Source organism: Fringilla coelebs (genome assembly GCF_963513975.1).
Source record: "Fringilla coelebs genome assembly, chromosome: 3".
Lineage (NCBI taxonomy): Eukaryota > Metazoa > Chordata > Aves > Passeriformes > Fringillidae > Fringilla > Fringilla coelebs.
In genome coordinates this window covers 3,195,566-3,222,386 of record NC_140030.1, presented here as the reverse complement: position 1 = coordinate 3,222,386, position 26,821 = coordinate 3,195,566, and the positions used below count along the sequence as shown (strand labels likewise).

The 26,821-nt window shown below is 42.3% G+C and overlaps 1 protein-coding gene across 1 annotated transcript in view; it reads right to left on the bottom strand.

The window, feature by feature from the left end:
• Positions 1-26,821, bottom strand: part of MSRA (methionine sulfoxide reductase A) — a 235,343-nt gene that overhangs the window by 80,287 nt on the left and 128,235 nt on the right. The window contains exons 4-5 of the mRNA XM_084202547.1: positions 16,394-16,498; positions 865-971 (exon numbers count right to left, since the gene is read on the bottom strand). Coding sequence (XP_084058673.1) covers positions 865-971; positions 16,394-16,498 — 212 coding nt within the window. The remainder of the gene's footprint in view (positions 1-864; positions 972-16,393; positions 16,499-26,821) is intronic.

Here is a 26,821-nt window from a genome sequence, read left to right as displayed (position 1 = left end):
TTTTTACTTTTAACATCAAATATACACCAAAACTCCTGCTTCTTTAATGTAACACCTGTGAGGTGATTGTATAATTAAATATAATGAACATTGATTGTCTTTTGGTACTACTTAAGTTTACTGCCCTGATGTCCCAGGTGAGTGTGTTTTTTTCATATAAATTAGAATAATTAACATTTTTCTGCTGCAGGATCTGGATTTTGCAGAGCACTGGGCAGCACCACAGTGCAACAAGACTGCAGGATTCTAATCCCTCTGCCTTTGGGAAGAGACAGAATCCATCTTCCCTAGAAAACAGGGAAAAACTCAGTGTAAGAAAGGGAATTGGTGGATCTTCCCTCACACAAATCCTTGTGTCACAGCAAATACTCTCAGTAAGTCACAAGCTGTCCCACCTCAGCCAAGACATTTATGGAAAGGCTTGATAGAAGCATCTCATAAGCATCAGGTGGGTGATCCTGAGTCATCCAGCTCAGTTATTGATCACCAATGTTCAGGAACTCTTGGATCTGGGATGTGGGGTTCACCCTTCAGGGTTTGGGGTCCAGAGAAGCTTGAATAGCTTTAAATTCACAGATTTCTGTTCTGGTGAACCCACATTAAATAAATCCGTGGAAGAAACTCAAAATATCTCTGCACAAGGAACTGTTTCTCTCTCTGCATGGTTATATAATGACTCACACAGAAAAAAAACCCCTAAAAGTTGGAATTTAAAGCAACTATGATGCAAGCTGGGCATTGGACTGAGGAGCTACAACAGCAGCACAGAGAGTGCAACGCTCAGGGAGTGATTTTGTGTTAATTGGTGACATCTGTGACTGTGTGCTCACAGGTGAAGCCATTCCACCCCCTGCCCAGTGTTACCTTCTGATATTCTTCCTTGGATCTCAGGGCAGCTTCCATCTGTTCCTGGGAGAAGGTGTAGATGGCCGAGCGGTACTGAGTGCCAACGTCGTTCCCCTGCCGCATCCCTGGGGGGACACAAGGCAGGGGGATCAGCCTCCCTCCCTCCCTGGGGGCTGGGAGAAGTCCAAACACCCCCATTCCACAGAATCCCAGTGTGGGTGGGGTTGGGTTGGGTTGGGTTGGATTGGGTTGGATTGGGTTGGGTTGGATTGGTTAGGTTGGGTTGGGTTGTGTTGGGTTGGGTTGGATTGGGTTGGATTGGGTTGGATTGGTTGGGTTGGGTTGGGTTGGGTTGTGTTGGGTTGGGTTGGATTGGATTGGGTTGGATTGGGTTAGGTTGGGTTGGATTGGATTGGATTGGATTGGATTGGATTGGATTGGATTGGATTGGATTGGATTGGGTTGGGTTTTGTTGGGTTGGGTTGGGTTGGATTGGGTTGGATTGGATTGGGTTGAGTTGGGTTGGATTGGATTGGGTTGGGTTGGGTTGGGTTGGGTTGGGAGAGACCTTAAAGCTCATCTCATTTCAACTCCCTGCCATGGGACACCCCCAGTAAATTCAGGATGCTACACACAGCTGGATTAGCAGAGTTTCTGCCATGCACACTCAGCAGGGAGTTTTAGGGAGTCCAAGTCTTTGGTTAAAGAGTCCTGAAGGGATTCAATGCTGATATCGCTTTTTAAATGTCATGAAAATGAAATATGAGCATTTTACGGTTTTGTTCCATCACACAGGAGTCAAATACAGATGTCAAACCTTAAATAATTAATCTGCAGACACTGTAATCATGCCATTCTCAAAAAAACCTGATTTTGGACCATGCAAATGGTAACCAAAAAAATGTTGATTTTATCAAGCGCTTATAATCTTTCTTGTGCTGTGGGAATACAACTTAATGGGAGAAAGACACAAAATACTTTTGGAGAAAAATAGGCATTTTTGGGACAGGCTGCCCAGAGAGCTTGTGGACTCCCCATCCCTTGAGGAGTTCAAGATCAGGCTGGATGGGCAATTTTGGCACCAGGATTTTGTGATATTTCTGCTGGTATATGTAACCCCCTCAAAAGATCTGATGTTCATGTACAAATTTGCAAAATATGGGATGGATACTCCCTCCAAAGCTACAAAACACTGGGCAAAAGCAGAGAGGTGACAACTGTCCCCTCAGGTGACAAGCCTGGATCTGGTTCGGCACTGCAATCCTGGGAAGCCACTGCTGATTCCCATTCCCATTCTCTCCAGCCAGCTTTGCTGTGGATCATTCCCTAAACTCAAACAGCCTCAGAGCAGCTTTAGCATGAAGAATTACCTGGACATGCACTTCTGCAGCTGCATTGGCAGCTTTGTTATCACTGCCTTTCTCCCCTTCTTCCCAGTTTTGTGTTCAAGAACCCAACTTTACGCTTTGCTGGAGTAAAATGTGTTAATTTTGACTTTGCTTAAGAAACTACAACTTTTTCACTCCCCCAAGTTCATGCACACCAGCAAACAGTCCCCCTAAAAAGCTGCAATCCAAGACAAATTGGAAGTCATCAGGATTGGTGTTAGGATTGCAGAAGCCCCTCTGAGGATTCCCATCAAGTGTCGGGATTGTGGAGATGAAATGGAAAAGGAAATGGATGTCCTGATAACCCTCTGGCAAAGGACAGAGGGTGGAGAAAGAGCCTGTGGTACTGGAGGGAAAAGATGCCATCAGCTCACTACTCCTCATTAAATCATGGATTTATCCCTCTTGGACTCCCCAGGGCAACAACAACAACAACAAAAAAAAGATTTAAAGGGAAATACAATAAACAAACAAAAACTGCCTGAAATATTTATGAAAAACAAGACACAAAAATGTTTTAAAATATGTATAAGGAAGAAACTTCCATTCAATGACCAACAGTTACATGAAAGAATCTGATTCCAAAACATCTTCTGGAGTTTTCTGATAATTTGGGTTATTTTTTAGCTGTTAAAATGTATTATTACAATAAAAACAATAACAATGTTCTTCATCAATGCTTAATAGAGACGAGTGCCACCAGAGGATATTTTTGCTCATTCCTTTGGAAGTTCTTCCAGGGTGGCAGGGAGCTCTGGTAAAGCCAATTTGAGATAAAATGAGGACAGGCCAGGAAAGCTTTAATTTTGCCAGAATATGTTAATGCTGATTGATGCTCGAGCTTAAGCATTAACATTCTGCAAATCTATTTATTGCTTAACAAAGTGTTTAACAACCAACTAGGGAAGAGATTACAAAAATCTCTCTAAATGGAGGATCACTACAGAGGGTGTTGGTTTCCAGCATGAATTTAGAAGTGTAAGTTTGGTGTGAGCTCACATGCACAATGCTCTGAGTGAAAAAATCAGATTATTTAATATCTGCATGTGCCACCATGACATAGTATCTGGGAGCCAGTCAGCTTAATTAATTTATTGAAGAGAAGGTTAAGAGGAGAACTGACTCTAAATTAAAAATACATTTCTAGAGGGAAAAAAAAAAAAAAACAGAGAAATGAGGCTTTTCAGCCTTGCCAAAGTTGTTTAACTTGGAAGGGCCATTGAAAGCCAAAGTATCCAAAATCCAGGTGGGAAATAAGACAACAACCAAGCAACAAAGAGCATTTATCTCTTGAACAATGTACCTAAAGCCACATTCCATTCCTGAGTGCTTCACTTCAAGGAAATACATTTTCACAGAATCATAAAACAGCTTGGGTTGGAAGGGACCCTAAAGATCACCCCATCCCAACCCCTGCCATGTGCCAAACCTGCCAGTTTAGGGATGGTTTCTAGGGTAGCTCCAGGAGATCAATCTTTTCCTCAAGGATAACAGGGAAATCTGTCAGTAGGACCTGAACCTCCCTTTTGTTCAGGACTGAACAGGTTCCTTCTTAAAGCTGGTAAGAAAATTTATCAACCCTGAGGAAACAGAATCACTGAGGGTGAAGAGGCCTCAGAGATCACCAAGTCCAACCATCCCCCAGCACTGCCAAGGCCACCCATGTCCCCAAGTGCCACATCCACGTGGACTTTAAATTCCTCTAGGGATGGAGACTCCACCCCTGCCCTGGGCAGCTGTGCCAGGGCAGGACAAATCTTTCCATAAAGGAATTGTTCTTACCCAGATCTACTTTAGCAATATCAGTGGGGCAAGAGAGAGACTGGAAAAGGCAAAACCTGTGTCCCTGACCAGGTGAGCAGGAACACATGCAGCAGGAACAGGAATAAACAGACCTCCAAGGTAACAGCCTGGCACTCACTGGTGAGGCCTGAAACAAAGAAAATCAGCTGATCTGCTGGGAACAGCCAGAAATCCTCTTGTCAAAGAGATGCTTTGATAGAGAGACTGATTTTAGAACAGAGAGAAAAACAGAGAATTTGCACCTCTCTGGAAAAAGACAAAAATATGTGGGGTTTGGATACGGTTGTGTGGTGTCGAAATATAAAAAAGTCCAAAATCCAACAGCCCAGATCCTGTGTGAGCACTGGGCTGTCACTGTAAGCTCCTGTCTCTGGAGAACCAGAGTAGATGAGGGCATCTGCAGCTCCAAAAGTGTTCAGATGTTGGGCATGGACCATATTCAGGAATTTCCCTCTGCCTGACAAAAGCATCTCAGCAGAGCTCAGCCCTGACCACTCTGGAGAACATAAAATGTCCTCAGTGTGCCAGCAGAGCCTGGAGCACCAATTAACCACAAAAAGCCCTCAAGAGCTGAGCTCTGATGTATATGAAATGGAAATTTGTGGTGAGAGGATGGCAGCTGGAGAGAAGAGGGGGCTGTGTTGAGCTCCCAGATCCTGTCAAAGGAACAATTCCCAGTTTGAGACTGCCATGGAATGTAAGCACACTGCCACTGGGAAAGCTGATATTTGCCCAAGTGTAGATAATGGGCAAAGAAATTGCTCTAAAAATCCCTGTCTTACCAACACTTTGGTATCTTCTGATGCACCTGGGTAGGAATGACTTAGTTTTGGTCTTATTTACATTCTTTGGCATCGAAGCAATAAATGCTGGCTCTCCTTTGGTTTGAATGACTGGAATATGGACTGGAATATGGAATCCCCATCCCTGCAAGTGCCCAAGGCCAGACTGGACAAGACTTGGAGCAACCTGGGGTAGTGGAAGGTGATTCTACTCAAGGGCAGGGGGTGGAATGAGATGATCTTTAAGTTCCCTTCCAACCCAAACCATTCTGTGATTCTCTGATTAATAAAAAAACATATTTCCCAGTAGTATTTTTTTCCTTCAGAAACTGCAAACAAGCAGATTTGTTTCCAAAAAGCCGATGTTTAAGACATTACCTACAGAAAGCTAAAGCAAAAGACACTTTATTTCATTGGCTAAATCAAGGAATTCTTTCAAAGACTCAACCCTCTAATGACTTGAAAGTAACACTTATACACCACTCCTTATCTTCCCTCCATTTAAAAATAATAAAAAAAAGGTAATGGCATCATCCGTCAACTTTGCTATTCTCGGAGGATCCCAGGCATAATGGAGATAAATGGCTGAGGTCTCTTCGACTCTTCTCTGCCATCCAGTGAAATTTTAAAGGGCAGTTCATAGCTCTTATTTTTATCATAATTTTTCCTGTGATTTATAGACTTTTCTGCAGCTGTCACTTATTTTCTTATACCTGCAGCAACCTGAGATACGGATTGGTCATTTTCTTCTCCCCAATCAATCCTTGCTGAGTTAAGACTAATAAAACTCCTTCTTCCAGCTCATCATATCATTATTTAGTAAAAATCAATGGCACCATGTCAGCCTGGCTTGATGTCATCACTCACTCTAATGATTACATCCATACAGCTTAAAAGTTGCCAGGGGAAAGTAAAACTCTTTATGGCACATGATTAAAGGAGAAAAATGTTAATAGGAAAGAATTTCGTTACAGTGCTGTGCATTGAGAGTTCTGGATGATTTTCAAGGTGCCGTGGTGCAGGAAATATAAATTAAATAGAGAATTGTTTCTTCAGGAGGTTTAAAAGAATTAATGAGCTTGTACATAATAAAGAAAAGTTTTACACTGTCAACAAGGTTTAGAAAGTTTTCAATATACAGTGTTTTTAGTGTCAAGGAGGAAACTCTGGTTTTGATCTTTTTTTGGCACTAGAAGATCTTTGAGGTCTTCTCCAACCCAAACCATTCCATGATCCACATACCAGTAACAATATTGCTCCTCTAACACTTCAAATATTTTATACATATTTTTAAAAACTAGAAATTCTCCAGAAAGACTTGGTTTAGAAGAAAAGTTCCCTGTATATTCATTATTTATTAATTCCCTCAGATATAACAATGTATAAATGCATTTTTGAATGCTCTTTGACCTTTGAAGGAAGCGCATCATCAACCTGAACCCAGAAAAAACAGCTTTGTTTTGGATGAGTGCAACAAAGCTCAAGTGTTAACTCAAGTATCACTGGCAGGCAAAAGTGTTAATCCATTTCTAATTATTAATTGAAAATTCATATTTACCAGTAGTGCACAGAACAGATGAATAGAACAGTGAATTATGCACATAAATCATCCTTAATGGCACTAAACTTATTGTAGGGGACTTTTGCTTTAATCAAACTTGACTTCACTTTAATCAAAAGTTAAATGATTGGGTTCAGGCAGGATTTTAGACATTTTCTGCCATAAATAGGCATTAGGCTTTTTCAGAGGTACTTTCTCTTAAAAATCTGTCTGGGAACTGAATGAACCTCAACTTGCTGGAGAAATTCCAGAGGAAGACACAGAGATGTTCCAAGGGCTGGAGCCCCTCTGCTCTGGAGCCAGGCTGGGAGAGCTGGGGGGGCTCACCTGGAGAGGAGAAGGATCCAGAGAGAGCTCAGAGCCCCTTCCAGAGCCTAAAGGGGCTCCAGGAGAGCTGGAGAGGGACTGGGGACAAGGGATGGAGGGACAGGACACAGGGAATGGCTTCCCACTGCCAGAGGGCAGGGATAGATGGAATATTGGGAAAGAATTCCTGCCTGTGAGGGTGGGGAAGTCCTGGCACAGGGATCCAGAGGCTGTCCCTGGATCCCTGGAAGTGTCCAAGGCCAGGCTGGACAGGGCTTGGAGTGTCCTGGGATAGTGGAGAGTGTCCCTGCCCATGGCAGGGGGTGGGATGGGCAGGGGCTGTTTTAAGGTCCCTTCCAAATCAGACAATTCTGTGATTCTATGAACATGGGAAGGGAATTAAATTTTTAGCCATATTTATTGGTGAAGCTGGAACTGAGGTTTGGTTTAGACAACCAAAACTGACCAAACATTGATGCCTCAATGTGAGGCATCAATGAGCCAATTGTGTTGACCAGCTCTTCCCACGCCTGTGGAAGCTGAACCCCTCCATGCCCACGGAAACATTTAAATTTAAGTGTATTTAGCTCAATCTTTATCACTCCTGGCTGTGCTGGGAGACAAGCCTGCCTGGAGATCCTGATAGCCTTCAATCCCAAATAAAATGCAAGCAGCAGGAATGTGTGGAAGGGACTGGAGGACATGACAGAGGGCAGAAATGAGCCCTACATTTTCTAACTGCTGAAAAACAGGAATAATACCTAAAAGCATCTGATATGGCAAAGGCACTTCTGTCTGGGCACCAGAATTGGGCTCTCATTGCTGATTTTCTTCAGGGCTTAACTTTGCTGTGATGTTGCCAAAAGCTGGACAACAACTGATGATGAGGAAAAATATAATTAGAAAATGCAGGGATTCAGACCAGTTACCACATGGGCTCAGCTATGGAACCACACAGATTTGCTGTTGTTTTCTTCATGTCCCTTCTCCTTTCTCTTCATTTATCTGCTGTTCATTAGTGCTTTGCCTCAATTTAGGCATTTGCCAGCACTATGAATCCAAGCCCACTCTGATCCACCAGGTGCTGTTGCAATAGTAATAAAAATAATTAGTGATAATAAAAATAATAGTGTTGTCATTTGCTTTTATCAGCAGATAAGCTCATGGGACACTGCTCTCTCAAAACACAGACAAGTGTGCTCTTATAAATATGCACAAGGAAATTGCAGGCAGAGAAAAACAGTCATTCATTGAAAATATTGTTGTTCAGAAGAGAGTCAGCTTTGACCTCTTGTACCTAATTATACACGAAAACAAAGATTAAAAGCCTACTAATAATCACCATAAACTGTGATTAATGATGCCACGCTTCAGTGCCTCAGATTTCCAGACCCAAGTACAGTAAATTCACTATTATTTGAAGAAGAAAACAATGTTTGGTATCTCTTTGTTTTGACTTCATCTATTGTTTTCCTTGCCTAAGGATTAGGAACAATCCATCAAAAAATTCTGCAGAAAAAGACTTTCTAAGGTTGCCCTCTCCTAATTCTACATGGAAACACATGGAAATATAGATGCTGTTATTCCCACCACATTCCCCTTGGCTTCATGGATAGAACCATGGCATCATGGAATGGTTTGGGTTGGAAAGGACCTTTAAAGATCATCTCCTTCCTATATCACAGAGTCACAGAAGATTCTGAGTTAGAAGGGACCCGTATGATATTTTATTTTACATTATAAAATAAATATATTTATTTTATATATATAATCTCATTCTTCCAGTATAAACCTCACCTCCCTCAGGTGGATTCATGTTTCCCACAGTGCCAGAGTTTTAACTTTCAGTAGTTCTGGGGAAATGGTCCTCACATCCTTGTCAGGTGTAAAAGAACCTAAAAGTAGTTGAATGAGGAATTTAGAGTCCAGAAGGACTTTTGCCCTTGAGCCAGAATTGATTCAGCACCACTCACTTCAAAATGCAAAGTGTTCAGCCCACCTCAGCAAACCACTGCTCTGGTTAATAATCCCCTTCATTAAGAAAGATGCAGGGAAAACAACATCTCCTATACTGCAAATATAGGTCAGGAAAAGTCTATTCTAATTTATATGGATAAGAAGAGTCTAACGTGCAAATTAGGGCACGGCAGCTGAAATTCCTGGGGATGCAAAGCAGCCTAATAACACCAATTTATTTTTAATGCCTGTTTACTCCTGGAGAAACACAAAGAGTGGGAACAACAAAACACAAGATTGCAGTTCAAGAAGGAGATGAAGCTGCATTCCCAAAGTACAACTCTGGCAAAGACTTTGCTACTTTCAAAAAACCCAGACCACAGGTATTTTGGAGGTGGTTTTGGGCAGGGGAGTAAATTTGTTGCTGGTGGGATGAAGCAGCATCAATCAACTGTCCCACCACTGGGATTTCATTGGAAAGAGCAGGAATTAGAAGAAGACAACAGAAAGACTCCTACCAAACAACCCAATTCTACTTTTGAGTGTCCATCCCTGGAGGAACCACCTCCATCCCTGGAGGAACCACCTCTCATTTATCTTTATTGTGTCCTGGCACATCGATTTCCATGGCTTTTGTTAATTTATCAACACAGGGCTGTGCTTTATTCACTTCCTTCAAGAGCCTCCCAGCAATGTCTGTACCACTGATTTAATTAGCATCCTCTTCACTGTATCCTCCGAGTCATTAATGAAAATATTGAGGAGTATTGGACCAAGAATGGCTCCCTGAGGGGCTGGTAATTCTATTTTGAATATATTTAATATGCCTGGTGACAATAGATTTTGTATTTCTACTGGTTTTTGTTACACCTTGTAATAATGCTGAGGCCATCAAGGCTCTTAATAACATTTGAAATACATGACAAAGGTGCTTTAATCTGAGACTCACAAATCTCACTCAAATTATAAAGGGAAGCGAGTTACAAAAATGTAAAGGCAAAACATAAAAATGGTTACATTTTACAGGGAGAGATTTTTTTTTTTTTTTGCCTTTAATCTCCAAATGGAGTTCCAGGCCTGTAGCAGAATACCAAATGTTGGTTTAGGGTGGCTGCAGCGTTTTTTATGTGTACAGCTGTTCTTCCACTGGTATAAGTAGACACATCTGCTCATTAGCAACACAATGTCATTTCTAGTGTCTAATTTTAATTATTTGCAGATGATAGATTCCTTATGCAATGTCTAAAAAAAGTACAGGCCTTCAAAGCTGGGGAGAAATAAATATCCCCTCTGCAAGCAAACTGGGTCAGCACAACAAAAAGCAGATATTAATCTGGAGAACTCCTGTATCAGCACCAAGGCTAAATGCCAGCGTGTTTGGAAGGTCACGGGGAGGAGAAATGGCTCCTACATTTCTTCTTTATCATGGATACACAAGACATATGGACTGAGAGATGTTCTGAACAAGTCTGGCAGGTGATGAGTTTGTTGTAGGACAGATGGTCCTCAACTGCTGGAAAAACATCAGCCCTGCTTACATTTCCTGCACAAACACAGGCAAGATAAGGATTTGTCCCTGACAGGAAGGGGGGAATGAGATGCCCTACAATGACTTTGGTTCTCTGGGTATTCCCAAAGGATAACAAGGCTGGAGAGGAAATTCCAGCAGCCCCTGAGCAGCAGCGGCCACAGGTTTGTCCTTCATCCTGTGGTCAGAGTGACCAAAACTGTGGAGTGCTGGCTTCCTCTCCGCCACTAGCTCAAAAATCCAAACAGAAAGGCAGAAGGAATGAAGAATGATGGGATTTGTGGACAACAGGCACGCAGCACAAGGAATTGCAGCTGTACCCGAGTTGTTTCCTGTGGGATGGGAATGATTGGCTACTTTTGAGGAATGTGGGGAGCAGAACTACCCAAACAAGAATCTGGTTTGGACTGTGCTCAGGAAAGAACAGAGCTGAAGGAGGCAAGTGGATTTTTCATTTCTCCCAAACACGTTTTCACAGAATCACAGAACGGTTTGGGTTCAACAGGACCTTAAAGATTATCTTGTTCCATCTCCTACCATGGACTGGGACACTTTCCACTAGACCAGGCTGCTCTTAAAAGAAATTAGCTTTGTTGTCTGCTTGACTTTTGTACAGACCATGAAAGCAAGAAGGAGCCTTTCTTTAAAGTCACCTTGAACTGGCTGAAATCCCTGACAGATAAAGGACTTCACCCACACACAGGTCAGGAGAATTTCAAGATTAAAGCCCTTTACAGGACTCACATTTGCACCACACCAAACACTCTTCTCTGGTATCAGATTGATTTTTCCAAAGGCCAGGAGAAATAGTTTCTGACACCCCACAAAGAGCAGCCAAACTTCCTGATCTGATTCAACATGACACATTCCTCCCCAACCAGGAGCACAGCAGGGTTTGGAATTGGCTCAGGCACTGCAGGTCAGTGCTGATGCCAGAGGGGTGATCCCACCAGCATCCCTGCTCCTGGCAATTTAAATCCTGGCTGGAAACCACGTTTCACTTCCATTCATGCAGGGTTAATTTTCAGCCTGAGCAGAGAACTTTGTGATTGCCAGAGTCAACACAAAGAGCTTGTATCTGGCTGAAAGTTTGGGGAAAGAGGAGAAAATCACCCTTTTCCCTAAGAGGGAAGTCAAATATTACTTTACAGAAACTGTGACAATACAGAAGAGGCACAAAACTGATGGGCTGAAAGTCCAAGTCCCTCTGAATAGACAGCAAGGAGGTGCCAGCAGGACCATGGTCAGGGTGCAACTTGAGGGAGACAGTCAGGCTTACAGTCTAAAAAAAAATGTAAAACTCTGAGGATGGCCCCACTGAAAAACCAGGCAATACCAGCTTTGCCCTACACCTCTGCAAACGTTAAAAAATAAAATTATCTACAAAGATTTTTTGGTAGTATTTTTTGCATATCCCATTCATCCCCCTTTTCTGTATCAATGACAAAGAAAACAACATCTCGAGCTCTTACAGAGCCATCCAGAGCAATCCTCTTATAGATCAGATCATCCCTGGGAGGGCAGGAATGCTGAGCAGGGCACTGGAGGCTGAGCAGAGATGACAGCCATATGCCACTTGGCAGAAGTCAGGGGGTTGTTTGTTGCTTTTTCAGTCTCCCAATTCTAATGAATTATAAAACAGAGCCTAAATTAACAGTCAGGAGGACTTTGTCAGGGCCCCACACTTTGGAGATACTCATCAGGGAGGATCTCTTTCAACTGTTTGATTTGATCAAAGGTTCCTGCTTTTCAATTGACTTCTGTGCACTCCAGAGCTTCCCTAAACAAGAGCCAGGATCCTTCCCAGAGACAATTTGAATCCCAGTGAGGTGTCAGTCTCTTCTAAAGGACAACTGCTTGGAAAGCAGGAGTTCTTGAATATTAATACACTCATACAATGATGAACGATGGGACTGGCAGTCTGCACTCTTCAACAACTTGGTACCAACTAAACCAATACTGAAAGGTCTTAATCTGCCACAGAATGTAAACATTTGATGTTTAATGACACCAGAACAATGAGACAAGTTCGTTGTCTGTGCTGGGGGTAGAAGAGGTGAAATGGTGTTACCTCAAATTCTGGAAAACAATAAAACAGACTGAGCTTCTGTATTTTTGAATGAGAGCTGTACTCAAGAAGTTCAGCACTTGCTGTGTGAGACACTGGATTCACCCAAAGATTGTGTTGAATTTTATGAATAAGAAATCTTCTCATTTACCATCTTAGTCAAAGTCTTCTCATTGGAAGACTGAGTCCTGCATTCCCACAAGGCTGCCTGAATAAAACTCACTGTGTGCATGCAGCTCAACCACAAAGGAGAAAAACACTGCAGGTCAGAGAGGGAACTCTCACTTCCAGTGTCTTTACATAAAGCCACATTTCCCACAGCCAGACAAAAGTAGGAAATAGTTACAAATCAAGGCAAAGAAACAATCCCAACTTAGAGACCTCCCACCATCCCCACCTTACAAAACAGAAATCTGACATTGGGACCTTGTGGTTCAGGTTTTTCTCAAATCAAGAAATATGAATGAGGGTGAAGAGCTTTGCAAAATTCTTGGACTGAGATTAGACCAACAATATCACAGAATCACAGAATCATTTAGGTTGAAAAAGACCTCCAAGACTTCCAAGATTAAATCCAATCTCCACCTTGTCACCAGCCCAGAGCACTGAGTGCCAAGCCCAGTTCCAGTGTTCCTTGGGCATTTCCAGGGATGGGGACTCCAAGAGGAAGGAGACAGCCCCTTCCATGAAGAAATTCCTCCTGGTGTCCAGCCTCTCCTGGTGCAGCATTAAGGAACCATAAAAATACCTGTGCAAAGCAACCCGTGCAAGGCTGAGGCATGCAAAGTCTCCTGAGAACAATTCCATCTTTTCCAGGGGTAAAGTGATGCTCTCACTTTGGGCAAATTATTATGGAAGAACCACGTGGAAATTCTGTTGCTCCAAGCTTAGATGAAGGTTTGGGAGTGTTTCCACCAAGCTCTGCCATGCCACACAGATGCCTGAGACAGCTGTGAAGGACTTGGGTATCTCCAGGGCTGTGTGTCACATGGAGACAGGAGCTCATTCCCAGAAGGAATTCAGCCACATTAGCACAGCCTCCTGCCTGGGCTAATTAGGTGATGCTTCCCAGCTGCCAGAAATCCAAGAGTGAATCACACATCTGCCACATCCAGCCTTCTTCTGGAAGCACAGACTGGAACGGTGCTGAACCTCAGTTGTATGAGGATATAAAGACATAATGTCATGATTTTACTTTGGTTTAGAGCCAGAAAGAATCATAAATTCAGCTGATGAGTTTATCTGACCTGTTATCACAACTACTACACTTCATCCACATATCAGTGTGCCCAGATAATGAACTTCAGTCATCCTAAAACCCTGAAGTCCTTCAGATCCTGTTCACAGTAGGCGACAGGCTGAGCCCGACCACTGCCAAAGTCAAGATTACAGACATGGCAAAAGACTGATTAGATGGGTGTTGTCCAAATTATTTCAGAAAAAATCCATTCCTCATACCTGGAAGATGAAGAATCATAAATTCCTGACCATCAGTTCCCAGCTCTGGCAATCAGGATGAATCCAAACACATGAGTGAGACACCTGGACCAATCGTCCTGATGTGTCAAAACAACCAGCCCATAAGAGCCATGGAACCCCAGAATAGTTTGGGTTGGAAGGGATCTTAAAAACCATCTCACACACCCCCTGCCATGGGCAGGGACACCTTCCACTACCCCAGTTTGCTCCAAGCCCTGTCCAACCTTGGACACATCCAAGGATCCAAGGGCAGCCACAGCTTCTCTGGACACCCTGTGCCAGGGCCTCCCCACCCTCACAGCCAGGAATTCCTTGCCAATATTCCATCTAAACCTACTCCCTTTCAGTTTGCAGGCATTCTTCTTTTCCTGTCACTCCAGGCCCTTGTAAATATTCCTCTCCATCTTTCCTGTAGGTACTGGAAGGTCTCAATAATTTCACCCTGAAGATTCTCTTCTCCAGGCTGAGAGAAAGAAGCCACCCTCTGGTGATGGCCAATTTCTGATAATCCAAAGGAAAAAAGAGCACGAAAATGATCTAAAACCAAAAACTGGTAGGACAGGAAGAAAATGTCTTTCATAAACTCTACAAGAAAACCAGGAAGGCCCAGCAGTGTGATTTGAGGGTGGAGATGGTCTTAGAATCACACAGCCCTGGAATGCTTTGGAAGAGACCTTAAAGATCACCTCATTCCAAACCCCTGCCACAGGAAGGGGTCTTTCTCATTGCAGAGCTCCAAGTTTTTCAGGAATTGTGCAGATGAATTATCTTGGACACAGCTCTGAAGGAGGGGGTGGGAAAGGGAAGCTCATCAATCATCAGCATGGGCCACTGCATTCGACAGATTCACAGGATTCCTTCTCCTGCCTGGAATCAAGCCCCTCTTTTAAAATGATGGATTATCCCATCTGAAAGGCTCGAAAGGATGTTGATGGAAAAAGACTCCAACGTTTAATTTGCACTGAGGGATGTGAAGCTGCTTCATTCCACAGTGGAGCTTTCCAAACTTCAGCTCCCAGCTACTGCAGCTTGCTCTGATTTTTCGGGGTCAGGTGCTCAACCTGTCACAAGGTACCTGCAAGGGTGACTTGATCATGCAATCACAGAATATCCTGAATTGGAAGAGACCCACCAGGATCATTGATCCAATTCCTTGGGGTTTCCCAGGACACCCCAACAATCCCACCCTGTCCCTGAGAGTGTTGTCCAAACGCTGCTGGAGCTCTGGCAGCCCCAGGGCCGTGACCACTCCCTGGGGAGCTCTTCCAGTGCCCCACCACCCTCTAAAGAACATTTTCCTTATATCCAACCCACCCCCATGGCATGGGGTTCTCCCTCTTTCATGTGTCTATTCCCAGCACTGGAGCAGCTTTCTGGGCTCCATATCCTTTTTTTGCCCCTCCTCGAATCCCCAGCAATCTTTCCATAGATCCCTGGGATGGCAACAGAGGAACTGCACAAAATGTTCTGATTTCCTGGCCCTGCAGACAGAAAATTCCTGACTCGAGCCCTTTCCATACAGGCAGAAGTTGCAATAATCACTTTGGGCTCAGTGGAAGACACTTATCCACAATAGTCCCTGGATCCCTCTTTGAGTTTCTCTTTCCCGGGATGGCATCACATTTTGGAGGTATCATCTGCAATTTTTTTGTTCCCAGATGCGGTAACAAGCGGCATAATTACGATGGCTGTTCAAATATTGAAATGAGTTACTTGTGTGCAGCGTTTCTGGGAAATGGGAGAAGGGATGAGGTTTATTGGAACTCTATAAACATGCAAAATGTTTTCTGCACACAGTTTCCCATTTCTGTTTGCACAGATGTGGGTCGTGTCAGCACAAAACCTCTGCCAAGAAGGATAAATTAAATCAAAGGTTTGGAGAAGGCAGATAGGTAGAATGATCCACTGGTGCCTCTGCACAACATCTCTAAACCCTTTCTGCTCCCTTTTTCTAATCACAAAATACACTCAGTACTGTTGAAAAATGTAAAATCCCAAGCTGTGATGAAGGATAAAGGGCCTGGGTAGAAATGAAATAAAAGAAGGTAAAATAAAATAAAATAAAATTTAAAAATGAAATGAAATGAAATGAAATGAAGTGAAATGAAATGAAATGAAATAAAATAATAACATTTTAATAAAATTAAATAATAAAACAAGGTAAAATAAAATAAAACCGAAATGAAGGAAAATTTGGGGTTTTTTTTATATTTTAAATTTTTTTTAATTTTTTTTTTTAAATTTTTATTTTAAATTTTATTTGGTTTAAAAAACCAAAATAAAGTAAAACAAAATAAAATTTAAAAAATAAGGTAACGTAAAATAAAATAGAATAGTATAAATTTTGAAGATGCAAAGAAATACACTCCAATTAAAGAGACAAAAGAAATTACAGAATAAATTGTCATAATCAAAGTTGAAGAGAATTTTCCATTGTCTCCCGTGCCACTCTGTGGGAATTTTCCCAGCCCAGGCAGCTGTAAGGGAGGAGGGGCACTCAGAGCTTCTGGGCTCCCACTCTCCCTCTCCCTCTCTTTCTCTGTCAATAAATGTCTGCAATCATATTCCTGAGCTCCAGTGTGATTTCAAGGTTCATCTCTTCCATGCAGCTCAAACACTAATTATCCCAGCTGTAATTAGTAAGATAATTAAATACTGGCTCGCTCATCACTCTACCTTGTGTCGGGTCATGATTCTCCCAGAAGACCTTGAGCAGTTGCTCAAAGCTGATGTTTTGTGGCTCAAACACCACCCGGACGGCCTCGGTGTGCCCAGTCCTGCCTGCAAATTCAAAATAAAATCAGATTTCAGCAGTGACAATTAGCCAGGGCACACTCAGGGTTCTGTCCCTGCGATTCCAAGCACAAGTCCTTTGGTTTTGTTTCATGTTTTCCTAAAAAATACTTGGATTTAGCACCATTTATACCTGATCTTTTTTTGCACAATATTATATATTTATCTCAACTCTACTAAATCTATTTGTTCACACAGGGCCATCGTGAAATAAACTATGCAGAGAGATGAAAAGAGAAAACAGTGATGTTATTACAGCAGTTTGTTAGCTTAAAGAAGAAAAAATTAATAATTCTAATAAATATATAACGGAAAACCAGCAAAATATTTGAAATATTCCAAATAAAGCATTAAAATATGAAACTTCTATGTCTAAGCTGTCTTGTCTGGGTTTAATTTCCGTGGAGATATGGATAAAATAATTGATTATTAAGTAATTATCATAACTATAAAATATTGATAATATTGATGATGATAAAAACAAATAATTATCATTACTATAAAGTATCAATAATATTGATGATGATAAAAACAAAGGTCAAGGGTGTGTTTACACACGATCATACAAATATTTCCAAACTGTTTCACAATATCCAACGGGCTCAAAAGTGTCAAAGAAAGCCTGGCTGAACTTCAAATTTTATGACAGCAGAAATACAAGGAAGATTAGCAGATATTACAGCACTTACAAAAACATTATTCCTATTTTTCGGATACACTTTGGATAATTTCTCTCATTTCTGACTTGTTAATGACTCACAATACTCTTGAAAGATTCAACTTCTGAAGGATCTGGCCACATAATTCATTTAAATTTTAATTAATAGTGATATTGATGAGTGCTCAGACTTCTCGGGTGAGAATCCCCTGAACAAAGTGCATTTTAGGTTTTATATATGTTTTATATTTTATAATTTAAAAATTAGACATTCATGAATGGGGGAGAAAATCCCATCCTTCAATTAAATCATAAGAAGCAAATAACAAAAGAATAAACTGGATCTGCCTTTTGGTGGGGATGAATTAAGCCCCTCGATCACATTAGGAAGGTTTTAATTTAATTTACACCAGCACAAACTCCCGATTTATTCCATTGAATTCAACAGAATCAAGGAATTCCACACAGGGTGAATCTGGCCCAGTGCTGGCTCCTGAATGAGCTGTCACCAAACAAGAAAAATCAGATTCTGTGAGTAACTCAGGAGGGTTCAGAAGAGGCATGAGGAGAAATTTAAATTTAAATTTAAAGAAAATAGAGACAAATAAAAAGGATGCTGGGAAATATTAAAGAGCCACGATGGGGCAAAGTGTGACAGCATTTTATCAGTTAATGGGGCACCTGAAACAAAACCTAAATGAGGCACAGAGAGCTGATAAAAGGGATTTGAAAGGCTGGGATTAAATTTAGTGTGGAATGCAGAGGAGTAGAGGACACATCTGAGATACCTGTAGTCTAGATCTGATAAAATCAAATTGCTCCCTATCTCAGCGTAGCAAAGATCTGCTCAGTGAGATGAAAAGAGAACATCCAGGTTTCCTGGGAGCTGGAGTGAAGCCAGGTCCCCCTGTCCTGCAGGATGTCCCCAGCTGTGACCCAATTCCTCTCTGCCTTTTACAGTCCAGGGAAGCACCTCATTACCTGAAGCCAAATTCAGATGGTGGGAAGCAGGAAGGACCACCCATTCACCAGAATAAAAACACAAATCTGAGAGAATTGGCTTAATAATAAAGTGAAATGGTCTTCAGCAAGAGCTGACAGCCAGCTTAGCTCAGGGATGGAATTTATTCCAGATTTCGTGGTTTAATGCCATTGATCAGCAAAAATAATGAATTTGGTGGTGCCCAAACTGGGACTTTTGCTGGAGCTTGAGGAAAAAAAGGAGAGAGCACAACCAGCGGTGTGTCCCTCTTGCCAAAACCAATTTGAATGGTAAACAGGGGTGTGGCACATCTCTGTGGGTTTGGCACATCTCTGTGGGCGTGGCACAGCAATTTGAATGGCAAACAGGGGTGTGGCACTTCTCTGTGGGTGTGGCACACAAATTTGACCAGCAAACAGGGGTGTGTCACTTCTCTGTGGGTGTGGCACAGCCATTTGAGCAGTAAACAGGGGTGTGGCATGTCTCTGTGGGCGTGGCACAGCAATTTGAGTCCTAAACAGGGGCGTGGCACATCTCTGTGGGCGTGGCACAGCAATTTGCACAGGCAGGGTTGCAGATTTCCTCCTGCTAATGGGGTTCTTTTGCTGTGCTTTTGTTGCTTGGTTTTGGGGTTTGTTTTGTTTTGTTTTTTTGGTTTTTTCGTCAGTAATGGTTTTTACATGATCAAAAATTTCAGTTAATGAAAGTGTATGCAGCCAAACAGAACCCTCCAAAAAGGATGTGTCTGTCCAGACCCCTTCCTGTGCAGTGTTTGAGTTTATCAGTGGTACCAGGCAGCGTTCCAGAAGAAGCCTGCCTGCGGTGTGAACAGGAAAATGATCTCCCTTCACTGGTGGCTGAGCTTAGGGAGGAAGTAGAAAGGCTAAGGAGTATCAGGGAAAGTGAAAGGGAAACAGATTGGTGGGGTTCTGCCCTTCCATCCTTGAGGGAGGCCCACCAGGAGTTCAGAGGACTCCCATGATTCCCACCATCAGGCAATAGGAGGACACACCTGGTGGATGAAGGGGAGTGGAAATGGGTCCAGGAGGTAACAAAAATTCCTCCTGATCCCCATCACGTATCCAGGAGCCACTTCAGAATAAGGATGAGGCCCTGGATTAAGAGGGTCAGCCAGAGGGTGCAGAAGAAAGTCATCTGCCCAGCGAGCTTCCCAATTACACTTCATCTGTCAGACAGATCACCACCTCTGACATCAAAAAGAAAAGAAGGGTAATCATGGTGGGTGACTCCCTTCTGAGGGGAACAGAGAGCCCCATATGTCAACCAGACCTGTGGGAGCCCAGGAGATTCCTCTGGCTGCCCTGGAGGACTCAAGACCCTGCCCAGGGGGCTCAGAGACCTTGGCACAGAGCTCAAGACCCCTGTGCCTTTGATTTAGCCCTTGGAAAAAACAATTACCAACCTTAGATGCAAGCCATGACAAATTAAGTAGAATGATAGTGAATTTATCAGGGGTTGAAAAAGTAGATTTTGGGGTTTCTAGAATGGGGGTTCAGAGGGCAAGATGGAGGAATCTGGGCGTGTCCAGCCTTTCTCCTTCTTCTTAGCCTCTTAGCATCTTTTAGGTGATGGTGGCACTTTTGGATTGGTTTAGAGTAGAAGCTCAGTGTCTAACATAAGTGATAGGTATTGGAAAGTAATTGTAAATATTGTACATGTAGTTTTTAGTATAGAAAAATAACACCTCCCCAGGGGCAGGAGGAGTGCCTCTGACTGTCCTGCTGAGCAGACCTCGGCAGGACAGGAGAAAGAATTTTATAGATAAGATACAATAAACAACCTTGAGACCGAGAACTGAAGAGTTCTGACTCCTTCTTCGAGTGCCAGGCTGGAAAAAGAGACTTTTTACTTTTCTCAAAGTCACTTTGACCAGCTAGAGACCCCGAGAAGACCCATCCACAGGGAGGTCTGCTGCCTCCCTGGAGCCCAGGTACAGATTGTCACTGAGGGACTGCCTGGGCTGATTCAGCCCTCTGATTATTACCCACTGCTGACACTCCAGGCTGGCAGTGAAGTGTTTGAAAAGAGCAAAAGGGCAAGTAAAAGGGACTTTAGGGCACTGGATCAAGTGGTTGAGGGGCAGGAGCACAGGTGGTGTTCTGCTCACTCCCTTTGGTGGCAGAGAAAAACGATGAAAGGAATAGCAGAGTCCACATCATCAACAAGTGGCTCAAGGGTTGGTGACACGGGCAGAATTTTGGGTTCTTTGATCACAGGGCAGCTTTTCAGCACCTGGCCTGCTGGAACTGGATGGGCTTCATCTCTCTGCTAAGGGCAGAAAGATTTTAGCTCACAAACTGGCAGAACTCCTTGAGTGGGCTTTTAACTAGGCTTGAAGGGGGAAGGGGATGCAGCTGGGCTGTCTGGGAGCAGCCCCAAAGGTGGTAAGCCTGAGTTAGGGGTGAAATCAGTAACCAAGCAGGGGTGGAGTCCCCATCCCTGGACGTGTCTAAAACAAGACTGGATATGGCACTCAGTGGTTTACTTGAGGTGTCAGGGCATGGACTGGGCTCAATCTTGAAGGTCTCTTCCAGCCTAGTGATTCTGTGTGATTCTGTGTGTGATTGTACAACTAAAATCAGATTAAGGAGTGGCTTCTGACTTCATTATTTTTATTTTCTGTAAGCCAACATGAAGGTTATGAAAGGTTTTTATCACTCAGGAACAAATTACTTGTCTAAGATGAATAGGTTTAGACCACAGGAAAGTTTCCTAAAGAACTTAAAAACAACAGAGGTTTTACCTTTCCTCCTGACTGAACAGCAATTACTCCTTGTCAACACTGCCTGCTCCTGCTAATCCTGAAGTTCAAAGGATCAGCCTCCTTTTTTTCCCAGAATAAGGAAATAATGGTGCTCCTCTGAGAACTATAGCCTGACCTCATGAAAAATATCCTCAGATGTGTGGCTAAGAGACTGTTAGAATAGATTTAAAATCAATATTCACCCTCGGGGGAAAAGAAAGGAAGTAATGCTGCTGGTCCTACCAGATTCACCTCTCATTTTCCTCATAGCCTTTCCACAATACAGTGGATTTTCTTTGTGCTGTGGCTATTCCTAATAACAATCTTGGCATTGGTGACTTTTTGCATTAGGCTTGAGTCTGACTGTGAGAACAGAATAATCCCATTTCGTTTGTGTCTGAAACACTTGGTTAAATCCAATGCCAAAAGAACACAGCTTCAACCCAGCTCACTACTCCTCTGTATGGTGAAAAAAACAATTGAAATATTTCTAATCAAACCATTTTTATAAGAGTTCTTAAAATGGAGAGGCAGCAATCAAAGAGAAACAATAAGCCCACTTGTTCTCCAAAAACCCGCGTGTCTTTAACATTCAACAGCCTGACACTGAGAAGCTGCAAGGATTTCAAATGATGTGAGTGGGAGATGTGATTCTCTCAGTGACATCCAGCTCTTCACCTTAGTGCCTCCTTCAGAATTCCTCCTGAAATGTCCACTTATATTGTCAGAGAGTCACGGTGTCCTCAGTTCACCCTCTCCTTTTAATTAGCGGACCTTTAATATCCCACAGCAAAAGTTTGAACAAGTATGAACATTTCTAGAACTCTCAATGTCTGGATCTCATTTTTTAAATAATTTATGGAATTATAAATATAATTCAATGTGCTGCTCACTGTGCAAACAGAAACTCTTTCTTTATCACAGCCATTATCAGATTTCCAGGGCTGGAGATCAGTTCCTTCAGCTCTGGAAGGGCTTTAACCAGTGAGGAACTACCCAGCAGAAGGGAAGACTTTATTACACGGAGGCAGAGAGGGCTGAGTGCCAAGAGCAGATTGTCTGTTTATCCTGGATCCATTTCCCACTTAGAAAAACACGGCCGCTCCCGGAGGATTAACTCCAGCGAGCTCCTTCAGTGGGGATTCCCACCCCGGCAAAAACGTCCCCCGGCAAAGAGCAGGAGAAAAAGACATCTGAGTGACACCTTTTCAATTCCTTTCCTTCCTAAGAGCATTTAGACTCTCACCTTCTTAATCATGTCCCAGGTGAGTGCCCAAGCCGAGGGATTAGGGAAGAGAAATCATTCTTTTTAACTGGCTGGATCCAGGGAGCATTTAATTATCTCCACGGCAAAGTGGAGCAGCTTCCTAGGGCTGGCTGGAGAGCTCCTCACCTGGGAGGGTCCCAACAGCCACGTGGGTTTCACCTGCACCTGGCCCTGCCTCAGGTGAATTAAATTCTACAGTGCAAAAATTGCAAACTACTCCCTCCTGCCTCGATTCTGCAATAAAAAAGGACCTGGCTCTTTTGAGAAATAAGGTCCTGACTCCAGTAAATCACAGAATCCCTCAATAGTTTGGGTTGGAAGGGAGCACAAAGATCGTTTTGTTCCATTTATTTGTACTCAGGTCTATTTAACAGCTCTTCATTACAAGAATGGCCCAGAGTCTGAGGCACAACTTATCCATTACAGCTCCCGCTCCCAGTGTATTCCATAAAGAGCAGATAATGACTTTTAACACATTTTCAAAGAGTTCTCAGAAAATAACTCCCTCTTTTCTTGCCTCTTCCAGGAATCCCTGAACTGCCCCTGTGCTTGTCACACCAACAACACAAACTCTTTGGGACCCCAGAATGGTTTGGGTGGGAAGTGACCTTAAAGCTCATCCAGTCCCATTTCCTGCCATGGGCAAGGACAATTTCCACTATCCCAGGACACTCCAAGCCCTGTCCAACCTGGCCTGGGACACTTCCAGGGATCCAGGGGCAGCCACAGCTTCTCTGGGCACCCTGTGCCAGGGCCATGATGCCAATGTGGAATGTAAAGAAACACAACCAATCTTCATCACTCACTGATTTGGGAATTAAACCAAACTCTGTTATCCAAAGTCACAGCCCAAGTGAAAACACAAAATACCACCAAAAAAATGGCCATGGACAGGATTTTGAGCATCTCTTTCTCCAAACTAGCCAGGGAATTTTTATTAAGTCATGGTCATTGCTTCTAAAATTTCCAGTGCCTTCCTATTTGTAAAATAAATAAACCAAAGATTCAGCACTAAAATATTGAGACCCACATTTTGCGTGTTCCCTTCCCTTTACCTTTTTACCTTCAAACCAATGAGGATAAAAAGAATGGAAATAATCCCAGATTCATAGATTTTTAATAAGAGTCCATTAAAATATTTTTATTTGAATTCCTGCCCCACACTGAAAGAATTTAATGGAACAGACCCTTATTTTGTACTTCTGCACTGGCACTAACATGTGGCTAATTTATTTTACCTCCTTCTTTTTATTTTAATCCACTTTAATGACTTTACCAGCACTGAACTAGGAGATAATGCTTGGATTATTAACCACTGTGAATTTCTGCTTTAGAAAATATCATTCTTTAACTTCTCAGTGTGATCCACACTCTTTTTTTTATTCAGTTTTATCAAAACATGTCAATCCTCTCCAGCAAGAAGCCAATTTATCACTATGGGCTGGCCAGTCCTGCAGTTCTAAATCAAAATAAATTGTCCATAAATTCTAGAAACTTCCCAAAACTTCTGCCTGGACCACAGAAAATCAAGTATTTTTTAATACCTGCAGAAAGTAGCTCATACAGCAGCTATGGTGTGGTGCCTCTGCAGAGAAAATGGTATTAATTTTTGTTTATTTGGTTTATTAGAGGACTGGTGAATCACCCAGTAAGTGAAAATTCATAAAGATAAGAACATTTGCTGATAAAACAATGAACTGCTATTTCTGGTGCCTTCTAGAATGACTTCATTTTTTACCCCTTAAAAATAAAATCAAGAGAATAAAATTGCCAGTAAAAAATAGGGTTGAACATGCTGCTATTGTTACTTTTTTTCACAGAAATGCTCATATTTTTCAGTAAACTACTTGAATTAAATTATAAAAGATTGGCAGTTTTCACAAAAAATACTGATTTTTTTTTTAAAATCTGCCAAACAAAAGTACTAAATGAACCTGTTTCTTATTTGCAAGCATTTAAAATTTCTGTGGCAGAGCTGTAAAAATTTTCACTGTTGTTTGCTAAAATCCTGTCTGTTCTTTAGCAGCAAAATGGGTTTGATAAACAGAGTATTGATTGGTTTTGCTGAATAAAATATCTGGAAGCGAGACCACTGCTATAAACCCTTTTTATTTCTAAAATGGCTGTACATTGAACAGCCAATAAAAGGGGGAAAATAAATTATATAAACCTGTAGGAAAAAAAAGGAGATGGTAAAACTTTCCTTATTCACCATACTTATTATAGGTTATGTTTTTATAGGCTGAATATCCACACTAAAAGCCCTTAAAAGGGGATTATTTTAGACTCCCTCTGGCCTGGTCCTGTGGACCAGATGCTGTTCCCAGTTGGAATGTGCTCCTAGAAAAGATATTCTGGTTTAATTTCAGCCAAGTGAAGGAAAAATATCAAAGATGGTCTTATAATTAACACCATGGTCCTATGGAATACAAGGTCTTGTCAGCCAAACTCCATTTTATCCTCCCATGAAATTACAAGTCTGGCTGTAATAAATGTGGGATGTAATAGCATGGATGGAACTTAGGCTTTATTAGTGCATTTGACTTATTACTTCATGACTGATTAAAATATTAACACTCCCCCAGATAGTGCACATGTTAAGTGGATTAAGAATTGTCTAAATGATATCTCTAAAAAAAAAAAAAATTGTCTAAAGGGAACAAGGCTTGAATGGCAGCATTTTTATCTGTCCTCTGCAGGGACTGCCACAGAGCCTGTTGCTCTTAAAGCCCTTCATCAGGAATTCCAAAGAAATATAAAGTCTCAATTTATAAATTCTGTGGATAACTCAGATGAGGAGCTGATGGGATGGTCTTACCAAGGCATTTCTTGCTGTGCTGGGGCCACTGAATCAAAAATGTATTAAAGAAGTCAGAGGTAAAATCTCTGCTGGAGGGAAAATGACACACCTGGTACCTACAAATGGGGAACAACCTTTGAGGTAAGGGCAAGGGTGAAAATAAACATGGAATTTCATTGCCATACTGCAGTAAAAGGAAATAGGGCCTGAATTGGGATGTCAAAGAGAAAAGGGGTTGTAGGAACAGCCCTGGTGAGATCAACCCTGACACTAAGACATCCTGAAAAGTCATTTCAGTGACAGCCACCAGGTGCCAGATGAATTTACCCTCTCCAAAAGAAACCCCTGGAGGTTTTTAACTCAAGGAGATGAGCATGGAAGGGGAAGGGGATGCAAAAGGGGCCTTTGAGAAAGCAATGGGAAGGCAGATCAAGAGTCAGAGGTAGGGATGGAAACCAGGGAATTCCCAAATGGAAACCAGCTTTTAGATGTGGATATGGAAAATGGTCCCTGCTCAGTTGCTCCACTGGATCTTGGGTTGCTCCTCTAAACCCATTTCCTATAAAGCACCTCTCCATTTCCTGACATTTTCAAATCAGATCAGATTTCCTTCTGGGAGAGACACTTCAGTCAAATATCAGCTAAACTTAAAGGAAAAAGTGATAGGTCTTGATAACACAGTACCACGATGAAACATAATGATCTATAATATAAAAATGTCAAACTAAATAATGCAGGGAGCCCTTACCAGCCTTAAAGGCTGGGAATATATGAGTGAATTTTCCCTTTTTCCTTTGTTCATCTGTCTTTAACGAAGCTTTTCTATGCCAAACTCATCTGTGCAAAGAATTGGAACTTTAGAGTTATCTTCTTTTCATCATGGTTGATGAGGAAGACTCTGACCCAACTACAAGTTCTATATCATTTTTATATAGTGAAGTGAAATCTTTTAGCTATGTAGTTTGGAATAGGGAAAAAATCCATATTCTCACATCAAAAAAATTCTCATTTAAAGCCCAAATTTAACCCTTAACAGACACATCCAATGCATGAAGCCTTCACATTCCAATAAATTGCATTTCCTGGCAAAGTGGTTATGCAAAGGTACTCCCTGGAAGTTGGATGGGATTTGGAGACCAGAGAAGCTGTGGCTGCCCCTGGATCCCTGGAAGTGTCCCAGGCCAGGCTGGACAGGGCTTGGATCAACCTGGGATAGTGGAAGTGTCCCTGCCCATGGCAGGGGGTGGCACTGGATGAACTTTAAGGTCCCTTCAAACCCAAAGCATTCTGTGATTTTATGCTTAAAATTATCACATTACAGGAAAGATTCAGTGACTGACAATTTCAGATTCTGTGTTTGGGCAGAATTCAGTCTTGAACTGCTCAGTTTAGGTTCCAGTTGGATCTTTTGGGCTGAATGAACTGTTTCCTCTAGGGAAATAATGGAATCACGGAATGGTTTGGGTGGGAAGGGGCCTTAAAGCTCATCCAGTCCCATTTCCTGCCATGGGCAGGGACACCCTCCACTGTCCCAGGTTGATCCAAGACCTGTCCAGCCTGGCCTTGGACACTTCCAGGGATCCAGGGGCAGCCACAGTTTCTCTGCTCACCCTGTGCCAGGGCCTCCCCACCCTCAAAGGGAAGAATTCCTTCCCAATATCCCATCTAACCCTTCCTCAATAGCCCAAATATTGAGTTTTACACATTTGCTTCAACTGTGACTTGTTCAGAAGGCAAATGGAAAACAAGAATTCCCTTTTGGCTGGAAAGGGAATGATATCCCCAGGACACAGCAGGAGCAGAAGACCCAAATCTTCAGAAAATAATTTAAAGACATGAT